The following is a 15,324-nucleotide window of genomic DNA, read 5'->3' on the forward strand; positions in this document are numbered from 1 at the left end:
ACACATAATACGTATCTAAATCTCTACAAAGTCCTATAAATAATTTAATAACAAATGCGCTTTAAATAGTTACGCTCTGACATCAACTTGCCTCTGTGCTTGCCAAAAAGGGTTTCTCCACCATGTACTAAGACAAGTTACGCTTGCACAGCTCAGTGGCAAGCAAACCAATTTAAAACTTTCATGTAATGTGTTTTTTCTGAACATTTTATATTTGATATTCTGTTTCTCACCATAAAAATTACAGACTGTTCGGGGTTTTTTTATAACTGAACAACCTTACAACTTCAGCAGGGAATGAAGTAATCATTTACCCCACTGTAAGCTGTGAACAGTTCTAAGGTTTTCTACACAGGTAGTGTGGCCAGTTCCCTTCTGCTTTCTCACCTTCCACAAACTATCACTTAATGCCCCTCCGGTGGTCCTCCTTGGGCTCTCGGACTCTGGGGCCTCTGGATGTCTGGAGCCTGGATCTCCTCCATGCCTGCTTCATGCCCTGGGGGACAGGGCTATGGCTCTCTACACCCTCTAGCAGACCATTACATGGGGAAACCTTTTGAATACAAGCGCGCTGATCTACACAGGTGTGCACACGGGTGTTCAGTGTTCATAGACATAAACTACACCTTTATTGGCTGCTATTTCCAAGCACATTGTGCGCTGTAGGTCCTGCTTGCTACACAACAACATTCAATATTTAGTATTTACTGCTGTTTACACTTAGCTAGATTAACGTGATGCTGTTGTGTTTAGTATGTTGCTCTGTTTTTTTTGCTTGTTTTCTCTTCTTTTTCTCTCAACAGGTGATCCAGGAGGTTTTTCTTTCTGGTCTTTCTCTTTTTAAGTGCCCTTTCTCACTGTCCCTCTTCCCTTCTGTTTTTCTTTTCCTTCATCTTTCTTTCTCCCTTTCCTATCCCTCAGTCATGTCTGTCCCGTCTGTAACAACTGAAAATAAAATAAAATAAATAATAACAACAAAGGTTGATCAAATGGACCAATACGGCAAGGTCGTGATGATCCATTTGGCAAAGTAAATCCATTGGGTATCCTTGTTGGTCTTCAGACAACAATTCTGACGGCTAAAGAACCAAATGGGACAGGCAAAAAAAACCAACTATCACTTAATGCTCCAAAATATCAACTAAACTCAATAAAGAGTCCAAAACAAATGTATGTAGATTCACAATTACAATACCAATCACAGACCAACAAACACAGCATAAGCTTGTCAAAAATCCACCAGTCTCAATCAGTATGGCACTTTTAAATGTCCGCTCTCTGTTGAACAAGTCTTTTATTATTAATGATTTAATTTTAAATAATAAACTTGACTGTTTATTTTTAACTGAAACATGGCTGGGTTTGGATGCACCAGTTGTTCCCACCAAATTTAAATTTCTCTTTTTCTATTAGAAGTGGTAAGAGAGGTGGTGGGACTGCATCTTTAGCCAACAACACACTCACCACCAAACAAATTTTATTTGATCATTTTACCACTTTTGAATTCCACGCTATTGTTTTCAGCAACCCTCCAGTTTTATCTGTCACAATTTATAGACCACCTAAAGACAGCGCTGCTTTTATCAAGGAATTCTCAGAATTTTTAACAAACATACATTCAAAATATAATATGATCATTTTAACCGGTGATTTTAACCTGCACATAGATAATCCTTCTGACCCTGCATCAAAAGAATTCTTAAACATTCTTCACTGTTTGGATTTTACCCAGCACGTCACGCAGCCGACTCACAACAGAGGACACACTCTGGACCTGGTCATCACCCATGGGCTGTCCACCAGCGTGTCCTCTGTTGTTGACTTGGCTGTCTCTGACCACTACTGTGTGTTTTTTAACATCACCGGTTTTATTCAGCGGGAGACCTCGGTGCAAACTGTGAGGAGGCGCTATCTAACCTCTGAAGTGGCTGCAAATTTTACCAGGGTTTTAGACGAATGCTCCCCTGTGATTTTACCTGCACCCTGCAATTTGATTTTTAATCATTTTAACAGCAAACTGAAGAAAAGCCTTGACTCCGTTGCTCCACTCACCACCAAAAAGATTAACGTAAAACACGTAAAAAAAGAAATTGCAGGGCAGCAGAAAGGAGATGGAGGAAAAATAAAAATACTATCAACCATCAAATATTTTGCGAGCAACTTAAAATGTACAATAATACATTAAGGAATTCAAGAAATTCATACTTCGCCAAAATAACCAACAATAACAAAAATAATCCCAAGGTCCTCTTTTCCACCATAGATCATTTATTTAACCCTGATTTTAACAGCAAAGAACCCCCACAGACTCACTCTGTGAGCAGTTTGCAGACCACTTCAGGGGAAAAATCAGCGCCATCAGATCTGATATTTTATCTAATCGCGATATGATTTTAAACACATCTGAGGGCTCGATTGTACCTGAGGAGACACTGGACAGCTTTGTCTTGGTTAATGCTGAGAACCTTAAGAAAGTTTTCTCCACAGTGAGACCCACCACATGTCTTGTAGATCCAATCCCTTCTTCACTCCTTAAAACACTTTATGGATTTTTTGAAGCTGAGCTTTTATACATGATGAATTGCTCTCTTCAGTTGGGTGTCTTCCCTGTTGCCTTTAAAACAGCGGTGGTGAGGCCCCTTCTGAAGAAGAGCAATTTGGATTGTAATGATTTTAATAACCACAGACCTGTATCCAACTTACCATTTTTAAGTAAAATCTTAGAAAAACTTGTTTTTACTCAGATTAATGATTTTTTGAATGATAGACAGATCCTGGAGATATTCCAGTCTGGATTTAGGGTGAACCACAGCACAGAGACTGCTCTCCTAAAGGTTTTAAATGATCTTAGATGTAACTGGGACTCCCAAAAGCTCTCAGTCCTGGTGCTACTGGATCTAAGCGCAGCCTTTGATACAGTAGACCACGCTATTCTTTTAAACAGACTGAAACACATGGTGGGCCTCTCTGGTGCTGTACACAACTGGTTCACTTCATATCGCTCAGACAGAACTTTTATGGTGAGTATGGATACATGCTCCTCTAAGATCCATAAAATGACATGTGGTGTGCCTCAAGGGTCGGTTCTAGGCCCTGTACTTTTTAATTTGTATATGCTCCCTCTCGGCAGTGTCATCAAGAGGCATGGAGTGAACTTCCACAGTTACGCTGATGACACGCAGCTGTACATCTCCGTGTCTCCTGATGACACCAGACCAATGGATGCCCTTTTTAACTGTATTTTAGATATAAGATCTTGGATGTCAGAAAACTTTTTACAGCTTAACCAGGACAAAACTGAAGTTTTAATTGTTGGTCCTGAGGCTCAGAGAGAGAAACTCTTGTCTAAATTAGAGGCATTTTCACTATGTCCTTCGCTACAAGTGAAAAACCTGGGTGTTATTTTTGACTCTGAGCTTGGTTTTATCCCACATATTAAACATGTAACCAAAATTGGATTTTATCATCTAAAAAATATAGCCAGAGTCCGCCCTATTCTCTCTCGGGCAAACACGGAGATGCTGATGCATGCTTTTATTACCAGTCGCATTGATTACTGTAAGACCCACCTTTTTAATTTAGCTTTTACTTAACATTTATTTATTTTATGCTTATTTATTCTATCCTGTTATTCTATTATTAATTTAGGCTTTACCTAATATTTATTGATTTTATTCTTATTCATTTTTTAATCTTCTTACTCTATTTATATTTATATTGTATCCCGTTCTTATTTATTTTACCCTGTATATATCCTATTGTGTCATATCTTCAGTGTTTCCTCAGAGGGCGCTCTCTGCACCGGGGCTGTGATCGACCATGGCTGCTGGGGCTCTGGGGGTCCTCTCAGCCTGGCTGGGGGGCTTCTTTGCCTCCCTCCTGCTGTGTGCCCAGCCTGGAGGTCTGTGACCGGCTCCCGGTGCAGACGGCTCCCTGTTATAGTGTTTCCTCACTTGGCTCATGCGTACCCAGCCCAATTTTACTCTTTAAGTGTGCATGTGTGTATTCGAGATGAATCAAGATTGTGAGCATCATTTTTTTCCTTCTTGCAAAAGAAATATGATGACATGGTGAAAAAAAACTAGACAATTATTAGCCAGAGACAGTTGAGCGACCACAGTGCCATTCACCTCTCTGTAACAGAATAACAGATAAAGTTTAATAGTCTCACCACTCAACATTTGAACCCTCTGGAATTTTTCTAGGTAATAGATTTGAAAAGCCTATGTAGGATTTTCAACTTTAAACGTTTCTCATTAGTTTTTCTCTGCTCCCATTCATGCCGTACTGGCTTTCTTTAGTAGTATTATATATAGTACTGTGGAAAAGGTTAAAAAAGAATCACTTTGCATTTTGGAGCACTGGATAGAAGCTCAGATAAAATGTTCCTATGGCTTCATAGATTTCTGCGTAACATACCTGACCATAGCTGAGCCTAAACTTTCACACCAGAAAGCCAAACTGAGACTGAAGTAATGAAAGCTAACCTTTAAAGCAATAGTTTAACGTCGAAATACTGTAAATTAGCCGAGAATCAAAAACTATAGCTCACAGCTCACGTTATGCACTGAGAAGGAAATAACACACCCTGCCAAAGTTCACTTTTCCTGACGCACAATGAATCTTAGCCTTTCACTAAAACTCTGACCTTTGTGTTTTTTAATTACAGTCACTTAAACCTGTGAATAAATGCATCACCAGTTGCTCATGCGTTCTCATAAAGTTGCCTGCCACTTCTTATCCCACCTTCACTTCTTCAGAATCCCTTAAGTGCTAGGTACTCAGCTCTGTGTTGAAGACTCTGGAATGTAAAGGGGAAGCAGGTTTTACTTTTATGACTGCAACACTATTTATATTTTTTTAATTTTACTCTTGTTAATATTTGTTAGTCTATTTTTAGTCTATTTTTTAAGACAAGCGTCTGCCTACCATGGAAGCTCTAAATGGAACCATTGATCCAGCTTGTCTGAAGGGTCGACCGCTGGCTATTGACATGCTCAACCGTAAGTTATACACACTACTATATTCATTTAGATTTTAACCTGAAGAAAGTCTGATTCATGCTGTTTCTATGTGTCTCCTATTGTTCTTTTTTAATCAGAGCTAGATACATTTGGCTATTGCCTGTACTTCATGCTCACCTTGATGTCCTGTGTCTCCCTGCTTGTGTACCTGGAACAGTGTGCCTATATTTACAAAAAACTACCCTACCCCAAGAAGACCTTGGTCATTTGGGTAAACGGTGCAGCACCAGTGAGTATTCAGGCCTGCTTAAGTTTTATAACATGCCACTGATTGTAAAACAAATATGATTGCAACCATTAACAAGTTTCAACAACTTGTTAATGGAGAAAGTAAGCCACAGTACATTAACAGACGTCTTCAAACGTTATAAGCGTTGCAGCTGCATGTTTTTAAACACAACAATTTTACCGTTTCAGGTCATTTCCACCATGTCATGCTTAGCTATGTGGATCCCGAGGGCATTTATGATTACAGACCTGACATCTAACAGGTGAGTTTTCCTTTAACTACACTTGCAAAACATTTCCCAGTGTAGTCAGTGTTTTTGTTTTTTTTTTTTGTTTTTTTTTTGTTACAGTTTAACAGTTTAATGAATTATTACACATGATGGGTCAAAACTCACACTTTGCACAAAATAACAGAGAAAAAGAAAACGCCATTGAGCCATTTGATCCACTCTGAAATGGCACCAACAGATAAATATGAAAAATTGAACATTTTAAAACACTTTTTTCAAGCATTAGTTCAACAAAAGTATCTGCTGATCTAATGTGATCCTTGGGAAAAGTAAGTAAACTCTTTACTGGAAACTTGTTGATAGTGTTTGGCATAATTAGTCTCCATCAGACTTTTTCTTCCATGGAAGTTAGATTGAAATCTGAGCTGCGACTTGGCTTTCCCACTTGCTTTCTTTTGGGGTTTTTAATCTGTTCCCTAGTCGATGTATTAGTGTGCAAAGATTTTTATCCTGTTGAAAGACCAGCTTTTAGTTTAAATTTCAGATTGCCTCACATTAGCTTGAAAGAATCTTTGATATAATGCAGAATTTATATATGCATTAAAAACAGCCAGCTGTCCTGTCCCTGAGGCAACAGGACAAATCCAGACCAGATGAACATGCAGCACCATACGTCACATTTCTGATGTGAGCCTGCTCTTGAGAAACAGCCATTAGCCTAATCCTTTTTTGTTTGTTTGTTTTACTGTGGCTGAGTTATTACTTATTTCAAAAGGGCTTGGTGGTTGCATTTATGCTAATTGAAAAAACGTAGCTAATGTTTGTTTGGGACATTAAAAGCTTGGCCTCCCATGCAGGTCAGATTTCTTCAATTTCTGGATTTGGATGCATGGAACTTTTGGATACTTTGCATTAACCTGGCATCAACATATATATCTATATCTATATTTACCATCATGCAAGTTGTTTCTAATGCTTACTTTGGTGAGGCATTCTGTACAAAAACAGTCAGCAGATGCCAACATCTGAACAGGGACTCAAACCACCAACTTGCAGCTTATAAGCTGGTGGCTCTAACAGCTGGTCTTTGTCTCAGTCAAGTTGTCCACTGTGAATTTTTAGCTGCCTGCACAAACATAGCAGGTTAGATCAGGCACACATTTCACACTACTATAAATACATTTTTGAATTTTTCTACCTGTGATGGTTACGTTCATTTGATATTTTATGAGATTTGCATAATTAACAATACATAACAGCACATCTTAGACGTGTGTTGAGTTACCTCTTTCCTTACAGTTATTTTGCAGTTGTGATTTACAAGATCTTGCTTCTGTTGATTGAGGAGTTGGGTGGCAGCAATGCCTTTTTGGAGAAGTTCTCTGGTAAACCCTTTTGGATCAGCACAGGACCCTGCTGCTGCTGTTGTCCATGTTTACCCGACGTCCCCATGTCAAGGTAAAGAGAGTCTGCATATCACTGCGCTGGCTCTAGCTCAAGCCTGTGTCAGATTTCCATATCATATATTCTGTCATTCTGCATTGACTGCACATTACCTTATCATGGTACACATGTGTAATGTTAGTCTGTCTCTGGACTGGGTTTGTTCAGGCGAATGTTATTCCTGCTGAAGTTAGGCTCTCTTCAGTATGCAATCCTGAAAACGGTGTTCACTGTCCTGTCTATAGTACTGTGGACCAATGGCAACTATGATCCTACTAATGTAAGTATTTGAAATGGTTCTCTACATATCTGAGTGGACTAAAATAGATGTGCGTTAAATTAAAACATATTTCTATAAGATTCATATAAATGTGTGTGTGTTTCTTTTTTTTCAGCTAGGAATCTATGGTATAACCCTTTGGATTAGCCTATTTGTTGGTGTTCTAACCATCATCTCCCTTTGGCCTGTTGCCATTGTCTTCATGAACATGAACCGCTATCTACGCCCACTCAGGATTATACCAAAGTATGCAATGTACCAAGTGAGTCAACAGCTGTAATACCAGATGCTAAGGTGCTTCACATGTGTTGGGGGTAACTCCTGAAGCTGACTTAACACAGCTAATTTTCTTGTGATGAGTTAATCCGCTCAATTTGTGAAGAGAAATCAAAAGGTAATTTCCTCTATCAGAGAACAGGGATACCATGCCAGCATGGATGCTTTTGACATTGTGAAAACTCAGATAGGCTGAAAATGTGAAAACATAGAAAACCCATAAGTGACCAACAAATTTGACTGAACTTCAGAGACCAGCACTACAAAGCGGGAGTTTGTCTTATTCGGATAACTTCAGAGTTAATCCTCGATTTTCCGTACTCCAAAGGTGGTTCACTTCTTACCTGTGTATATCACCTCAACCTCGTGAACCTAAAAGGCTTCAGAGCAGCTTAGGTCCTAGATTAGCTATCAACAGGTATGAAATCACTGCCTGATGACCAATCCATTCTCCAGAAAATGGTGTAACAGCTCCCTAAACGTCCCTTGAACTCATAACCAGCGTTGCGTGACTAATTATCCTGAATGCTGATGTAGGGTTCGGTGAACAGTTACACTGGGGATGCTGAACTTGCTTCATAGTACGGGGCTCTGGTGTTTTTTGGGTAGATCATACACCACTACTGCAGTTAATTAACTAGTAATAATTTCTCAAATCTGGCTCTCTCCCATGTGTGTCATTGGATCTATCGCCCTCTGCTTTCCACTCTTTCCCTTACAGTCGTGGCAGACGGCTGCCTCTCCCTGACTTTGGTTCAGACGTTTCTCCCTGTAAAACTGAACTGAACTTAGTATTTTGCAAATGCCAAAGCCAATAATGCAATACCAACAGCCATGACCTAAATCGTATATTTAAAGAAAATGACTGGAACATGCACCAAGATTTAATGGAGTTATCCTTTGCCTGTGCTTCACCAGCCTGTCCACCAACTTTCAGTGAAAATCAGCCTAGTAGACATGCTACACAATCAGCATGACCACTGTGTAAATGTTACATTGTTTTTATCCTTAGTTAACACTTGTGTTGAGCCAGCTGCAGACATCGATCGTTAACATCGTGGCCTTGTACGGAAACATCGCCTGTGCTCCTCCATTAAGTTCTCAAGCCCGTGGAACCAGTAAGAAACATTTCTAAACGCCTTTCAGATATGCACAACTGATGTGAAATGAAACTACCCAACACTGATTTATTGTTGTTTGTGTGTGTGTGTGTGTGTGTGTCCCGCAGTGCTTAATCAGCAGATACTGATCATGGAGATGTTCATCATCACCCTGGTCAATCGGTTTTTGTACCGCCGCACATATGAGGCAGTTGAGACACATGACAGTGAAGAGAACACCACAGCACTGCCAGAGGCTACTCTCATGGAGCATGATGTCTAAAAAAGGACAGTGAATCACTGTGTATCACTGCTCTTTAACTATGTAAATGATTATGTAAGTTAAGAGATCATAAAGTAGTCTAACATTTTACCTCATTTAAGGAAAGGAGAGAGAAATGCCTCCGTTTTACTGGATTCATAAGCACCCTTTGCATTGCTTTCAGCCCTGTCTTTGACATATATCCATGGAAAAAGTACAATCTCTTTCTGAGTTCTGATGTTTATGCATGATAATAGATAGATAGATTCTGGGTACTGAAAGTTTTAAGTTATGCTGACAGAAATACCAACAAGGAAAATCTCTTAATTTGACTGACTTACATTACTTATAGTAGAATTGTTGTTTCTTGCAGATGATTAGATGTAAACAGTGCTGTGCAGGACATTTTCTTGGCCATTAGATGCACCTCATATCGCATTTATGATAAAGAAATGTCAGTAGTATCAATCTTCTCTTGTCATCAGTCTCTGCAAACATGTATGCAGTGTATCTTTGTATGCAGTTTCTTTTTTAAAGAAGTTTTACCATTTTTTTAGACAATACTGGAGCTTTTTGTCACACTGGGGCAAATGCACAGGGTGGGAGTTTTACATTGGCCTCGAGAGAAGTGAATAAAAACAACTTTTTCATTTTGTTAACTAATGTTTGCGTGTGTTTGATGTGTACAGTGACATATGTTTTTGTTTATTTTCCCCCTTTAGCTTAACAAAGGAGATAAATGCTGAAGCATTACTCAGTTCATTTCTGCATTTCTGTCTGCGTAGACCTAAACTGAGGACTTAAGGCAGAAAATAGAGACTTTAATGAAACTGTCTTTGAAAAGAGGTACTTGTGAGCAAAACAGATGTCACACCATCTCTATTTAAGTGACATTTTCACGACGATGACAATTTTTCAAACACTGCATTTAAGATACTTCCCTTTGAGTGAGTGAGCCTGAGTGAATATATCTTTAAGCGTCCCACTGAATCTTAACACAGCTCAGAATAGCCAGATTTTTTCAAAGAAGGCTGACCCACTTACACAGACTTATCCGGGCCAGAGAATGCATGTGGATGAGACAGCAGCTTTATTTTCAGACTTGCTGCTGTACGTTCTACTGCTGTTTCTCGAGCAGCCACAAGGAGCCGCCCTAGTTCTGCCCGCCCAAACTAAATTCATTAACCCGGTGATAATTAAAACATAACAAGTTCCCCCTCATAAATATACATCATTTGCAAATTAGAAAAGGCATGCAGGTCTATATAACTCAGGGCCATCACACAGATTTAAATGTTGAATTAGCAGTTGCTTCACAGAGTTTAATGCCCCCCTTTTTCTCGCTATCTCAAAAATCTGGTGGTGACTCTGTCAAGACGCTCAAAAGGTCATACCAACAAGCCCGAGTTTTCAGTGGGATTTTAAAAAACTTAAAAAATTAGCCACCACTAAAAAATATGAATAAAATAAAAAAGGATTACAGTTGGTTCAATGTTTTCTAAAAGGTGTTACAAATATGCTTTTTGAACACATATCCAACACATTAGATGAAAAGAAAAAGAAAGGCAAATAATATGCTAATTATATTCTAAGATTATTGCTCTTTATTATTATTAATAGACGTCAATTTCTATTCATAAATCACAGCTTCATGACACATTTAACAGACTGGTGAGAGTTGCGGTGATGCAGATGATTGAAATGAGGCCAGTTTATTTAGAATTAAGGCAAATCCACAGCACAAACCAATTATTAGGCTGCATGTAGAGGTAGCGCTGCCCTAATCTGGATGAGACGTTTTATATAAAGCCAGATCATTGAGAATTGAAAATGTGGCCCTATTAATGGAGCATTTGTCTTTGCTGTTTATATAAACAGAGTCATCAGACAGGAAGAGAGGAGGAGAAAGCTATGTTCAGGGTGGGTTGATGACAGCCCCTGGCTCTGCATTGCTGACGAAAGCTGCTTAGCCCCTCAGTTGCTATGGCAACCAGGGAGGGCAGCCAGACAAAAATGAGCCAAAGGGGAGGGGCTTTTGAGGGAGAAATAGAGGAGAAAGGGCTGGATGGGAAAGAAAGACGGAGGGAGGGATACGGACAAGTGATAAAGAAACACTGAGAGCAGAGGAGGTAGCGCAAGGCTACACACGGAGAAAAAGGTCTGGATATAAATGCTCCATCACTGGCTGGGGAATAAAATCTGCAGCAGCTGACAGGAGGATACAAAAACAAAAAGGGGGACGCAGAGAGAAGATGGACGTACAAACGGAGAACATGGACCCCCCACCTTGTGAATCGCAGCCAAGTGGAAAAATCAGAAAAGGATTCAAGCTGTTTGGCAAACGCAAGCCAGGTAACATCTTTTCTATTCGAAGCAAAGGAGATGGAAACAACAAGTCACCTGTTCACAGGAGCAAAACACTAGATGGATTATCAGAGAGTCCTGCGCCAGATTCTGAGCAGGAGCCGGACAAGGAAAAGGGACAGGAGGTGAGCGAGGCAGAGAAGGAGCAGGCAGAGGAGGAGCAACTCGGCGAAGATGGCGTTCTGGCTGCCGCCCCTGCTCGCAACTCAGTTTCTTCAGCCAGCTCAGCCAAGTCTCTCAGCTTCCTGTCACTGCTGAGGGGTGGCAGGAGGGGAGTGGGGGACCGCCGAGTCCACACCGTGTCCCAGCCAGTGGGTCGCCAGCGTCGTGGGCTGAAGGGTCTCTTTGGAAATGTTAAGTTCAAATCGAAAGATAAAGAGGAGAAGGAGGAACTCCCTCCTAGTCCGCTCCTCATGTCATCCCGTGCCAACAGTGTTGAAATCATCAAAGAGGACCTCACCCTCACACCCAAATCCCAGCCTCGCTCTCTGGACAGCCCTGAAACAGAGAGGCATGAGCACGTCAAGAGTGCAACAACTCTGGACAGTGCAACCCCATCCCCACCAGAGACTGCAACTTCCCAGGTAACAACAAGCAATGTGAGTAAAACTCATGAAAATGTAGCGCCGTCGCCCACCCATGAGCCACCACTGGTGCCCGGGGACACCAGCCTGAGCTCGTTGCTTGCGGACATCTCGTCTCTCCTGACTTTTGACTCCATCACAGGGGGTGGGGACATCATGGCTGATGTGGAAGCAGAGTGGGGGAAAGCGAGCAGTGCTATCAGCGCTGTGGTGACTGAGGTCACGCCAACATCCACATCTCCCTTCTCCAAACCCACTATCTCCTCTCCGCTGAGTCCCACAAAAGTCAGCACTGCTTCCACAGCAAAACCTTCTCATGTAGCCGTCCCCACTGCCACTTCACCCCAACCCTTTACTGCACTGTCGAAGGCAACTACAACCTCTTCTCCCATTTCCAAGCCAAGCACCACCCCCACAACTTTCACCAAATCTTCCACTCTGACAACTCCCTCAGTCAAACTGAGCTCAGACTCTACTCCAGCCTCTGAGCCTTCTGTCAGCGCTAAAACCATCACAGCTCTGGCGCCAACTACAACAAAGCCCTTAGCGTTTCCTGTAACTTCAACAAACCTTTCAGCTCCAACGTCTTCCTTTGTGATTACAAGTAAATCTACAGTGATGTCCATCTCTACAGCAACCACAGCTCCTCCAAACACCCCAGCCTCTGTAGTAAAGGCTCCCTCATTTAGTCCAGTTCTTACCTCTACAGCTAGCAAACTGGCTTCACAGACTGTACTGCCTCCTCAAACTACTACTTCTGTAAGTAAACCCAGTCTTGTAGCTACTTCACCCCCCGTCTCCACCAAACCCTCATCAATAACCCACAGCCCACCCATCCCTGTTGCTATCTCCCAGCCTCCCCCTGCTAAGTCAAATTCAATTAGCACTTCCTGCAAACCTTCTCTAATCTCAGTTACAGTAGACTCTAAAACCCCAGTGACAGCATCACCAGCCTGCACAGTTACAACAAAACCATCTTCTCCTGACCCGGGTACTCTCTCTAAAACAGCAGCTCCCACATCAGCTGCAACCTCAGCCTCTGCATCTGGGGCCCTTTTCAAGCCTACACTCACCTCCACCCTCACAGAACAAAATAAAAGCCCTCCCTCACATGTAACTGCTCCTGATATCTGTCCTCCCACAGCTAAAACCCAACCCAGCCCTGCATCTATAACAACTCCAGCTTCAGTTTCTTCAGCTAAGCTTCCTCCTGCGACTAAACCCACCTCTGCCTCGGTCTTGTTAGATAAAACGCCCCCTACTCTCGCACCAATTCCAGCACTTGCTACTCATGCAGCAGTTTCTACAGCATCTACTGCTCTGGGTCATATTCCAGTTTCTTTATCTAAAGATCAACCTGCTCCTGCTCAACCGCAAATTTCCCAATCTAAAACCCCTCCTGCCCCTGTTCAAGTCCCACTTTCTGTTTGTAAAGATCAGCCTGCTCCAGCTCAGATGGAGGGTCCTCAATCTAAAACCCCTCCTGCCCCAGCTCAGCCCCCAGTTACTGTATATAAAGATCTGGCCGCTCCAGCTCAAAAAGAAGTCCCTCAATCCAAACCCCCTCCCACCCCTGTTCAAATCCCAGCATCTGCATGTAAAGATCCATCTGCTCCAGCCCAACAGGAGGTTTTTCAATCAAAACCCCCACCTGTCCTGGCTAAAATCCCAGTTTCTGTATCTTTGGACTCTCCTGCCCCAATTTCTGTAGCCAAACCACTTTCTACTTCTGGTCAGATTCCAGTTTCTCAGCCAAAAGCCCACCCTGTACCTCCTGGTGCTCCTTGCCCTGTCACTTCTCTTCCTCCTACCCCTAAACCTCAGCCAAGTGAAGCTCCAGCCTCTGCTAAGTCTAGTGGAAGTGGACTAGCAACAGTGGATAGCCAATTGGCTAGTCCAAATGGCACAAATGGGGAGGGGGTGAAGACTGCACCGTGTAAAACCGAAGAACCACATAAGGAGTCGCGAACAAGCCTCCAAGAGCCCCCCAGAGAAAAGAGAACACAAGCCAAAGCATCAGGGCTGAGCAAAATCCCTGTCGTGGGAGGAAGCAGAGTGGGCAGGCTACCTGTCCGAGACAGCCAGCAACATGCTGATGAGGAATCAAACAGAAATCCGCCCACACCCGTGCTAGAAGAAGAAAGACCCCATTTTAACTCACATGATGCAGGAAACAAAGATAAAATCAGTGCTGCAGAAGCCACCTCAAAACACACCCAGGAGGACAGTCAGCACCCCCAACACCAGAAAGTTCTCACCAGTTCAGCGCGTGATTCAAAGATCCCCGTGAAGCACGGTGCACAGACTCACTCTGCCTCCCAAGTCCCTCAGACTAAAGAACCCCCTCGCACTAAGATACCCGTGTCCAAGGTTCCTGTCCGCAGAGCTGGTACTAAACCTGCAGCCACAGGTGGCAGCGCCCAGATAAGGAAATAAGACAGTGGATTGAATCAGTCGACTGCAGATTACTGCTCTGACTGCAACTTTTTTCCAACATCACGATTTTTTAAACTTTGCATTCTATACTGTAAATCCTGGCTGGTCTTTCTGTCATCTCTTGGCTTCACTACTTCATAAGCAACAAGAACAGAGTCAAGGAAACTGACAGCACTCAAGCACAAAACATCCCCGTGGGCAGCTGAAGCAACAAGCCCGGCTCTTTGGTGCTGAGCCACCCTAGACATGCACTCAGGAAAGGTTCGGGGTCACACCTGAACACAAAGCAGCATCGGTAACAAAGGATGAGCGAGATAAAAGGTCATAGGAACACAGTCTGTCTCTCTCTCTCTCACACACACACACACCCTTTCACACAACATGGGCGAGTGCCTTTTTGAGGGTGCTTTTCCTACAGACTGTCAGAATTTTTTCAGTCTTTTCTACAGTACTTTTAACTTTTGTTACTCCCACTTTTTGTAGGAACCTTCAAGTCTTTTTTGTCTTTCTTTTCAGCAAGTCTCTTTGATAATAACCAATCCCTTTACCTTTTATTTATGCCAGGAGATGAACCGCAGGAGCTCTATAGATAAATGCAACAACCAAATTTTACATTCCACACCTTTCTCTGGATGTATGTAGCAGAAAAAAAACATGCCATGAAGTTTTTGCACAATATGTTGAACTGTACAGCGCCCGTGTGTCCACCTGCTCATATGTAACATACTCAGATCTCACTGTGAACTATGGGAGGGGCTGTGGTTTGAAAGAGTGGAAATTACTCCTCGCAATGAAATTGACAGTGGAGAGCAGCCATTAAAAATGGCATTGTGGACAGAAAGGATGGTGGGATGAGATCTCCAGCTCATGAACTGGCACATCTTTATTCATGTCCCAGTTATACTCTGATGAGAACAGCATCTCTGTGTAGAGACTCATCTATGTTGTCCTGTTTCCTATTTAATCAATAAAACAATATGAGTACCTAACATGTGGGATCTGTCTAAGTTGTGAACTGCACACCGTTTTTCATACTGTTGTAGTTTTAACATGGGGAGATACGAACACATGCCTGCAAATAACTCGGATTATATGGA

The 15,324-nt window shown here is 42.1% G+C and overlaps 2 protein-coding genes across 2 annotated transcripts; both read left to right on the forward strand.

The window, feature by feature from the left end:
* The first annotated feature begins 4,927 nt into the window (after window positions 1-4,927).
* On the forward strand, window positions 4,928-9,364 carry LOC113030636 (organic solute transporter subunit alpha-like). Its single transcript, XM_026182250.1, has 8 exons — window positions 4,928-5,003; window positions 5,102-5,253; window positions 5,442-5,515; window positions 6,782-6,940; window positions 7,094-7,205; window positions 7,321-7,467; window positions 8,494-8,599; window positions 8,710-9,364. Exons 1-8 carry the CDS (start codon window positions 4,931-4,933, stop codon window positions 8,862-8,864), a joined length of 978 nt encoding a protein of 325 aa, XP_026038035.1. The 5' UTR covers window positions 4,928-4,930; the 3' UTR covers window positions 8,865-9,364.
* Window positions 9,365-10,459: 1,095 nt separating this feature from the next.
* LOC113030556 (mucin-5AC-like) lies at window positions 10,460-15,216 on the forward strand. The gene has a single exon (XM_026182098.1). The coding sequence runs from the start codon at window positions 11,096-11,098 to the stop codon at window positions 14,225-14,227; it is 3,132 nt and encodes a 1,043-aa protein (XP_026037883.1). The 5' UTR covers window positions 10,460-11,095; the 3' UTR covers window positions 14,228-15,216.
* Window positions 15,217-15,324: the final 108 nt, after the last annotated feature.

The sequence above is a fragment of the Astatotilapia calliptera genome, chromosome 10, assembly GCF_900246225.1.
Source record: "Astatotilapia calliptera chromosome 10, fAstCal1.2, whole genome shotgun sequence".
NCBI lineage: Eukaryota > Metazoa > Chordata > Actinopteri > Cichliformes > Cichlidae > Astatotilapia > Astatotilapia calliptera.

Bases quoted from the DNA above. Each gene is read 5' to 3' on its own strand.
- LOC113030556 (XM_026182098.1), top strand. From the start codon at position 11,096: ATGGACGTACAAACGGAGAACATGGACCCCCCACCTTGTGAATCGCAG.
- LOC113030636 (XM_026182250.1), top strand. From the start codon at position 4,931: ATGGAAGCTCTAAATGGAACCATTGATCCAGCTTGTCTGAAGGGTCGA. The intron at 6,941-7,093 runs GTAAAGAGAGTC...GGGTTTGTTCAG, and splicing joins CCCGACGTCCCCATGTCAAG to GCGAATGTTATTCCTGCTGA. The intron at 8,600-8,709 runs GTAAGAAACATT...TGTGTCCCGCAG, and splicing joins TTCTCAAGCCCGTGGAACCA to TGCTTAATCAGCAGATACTG.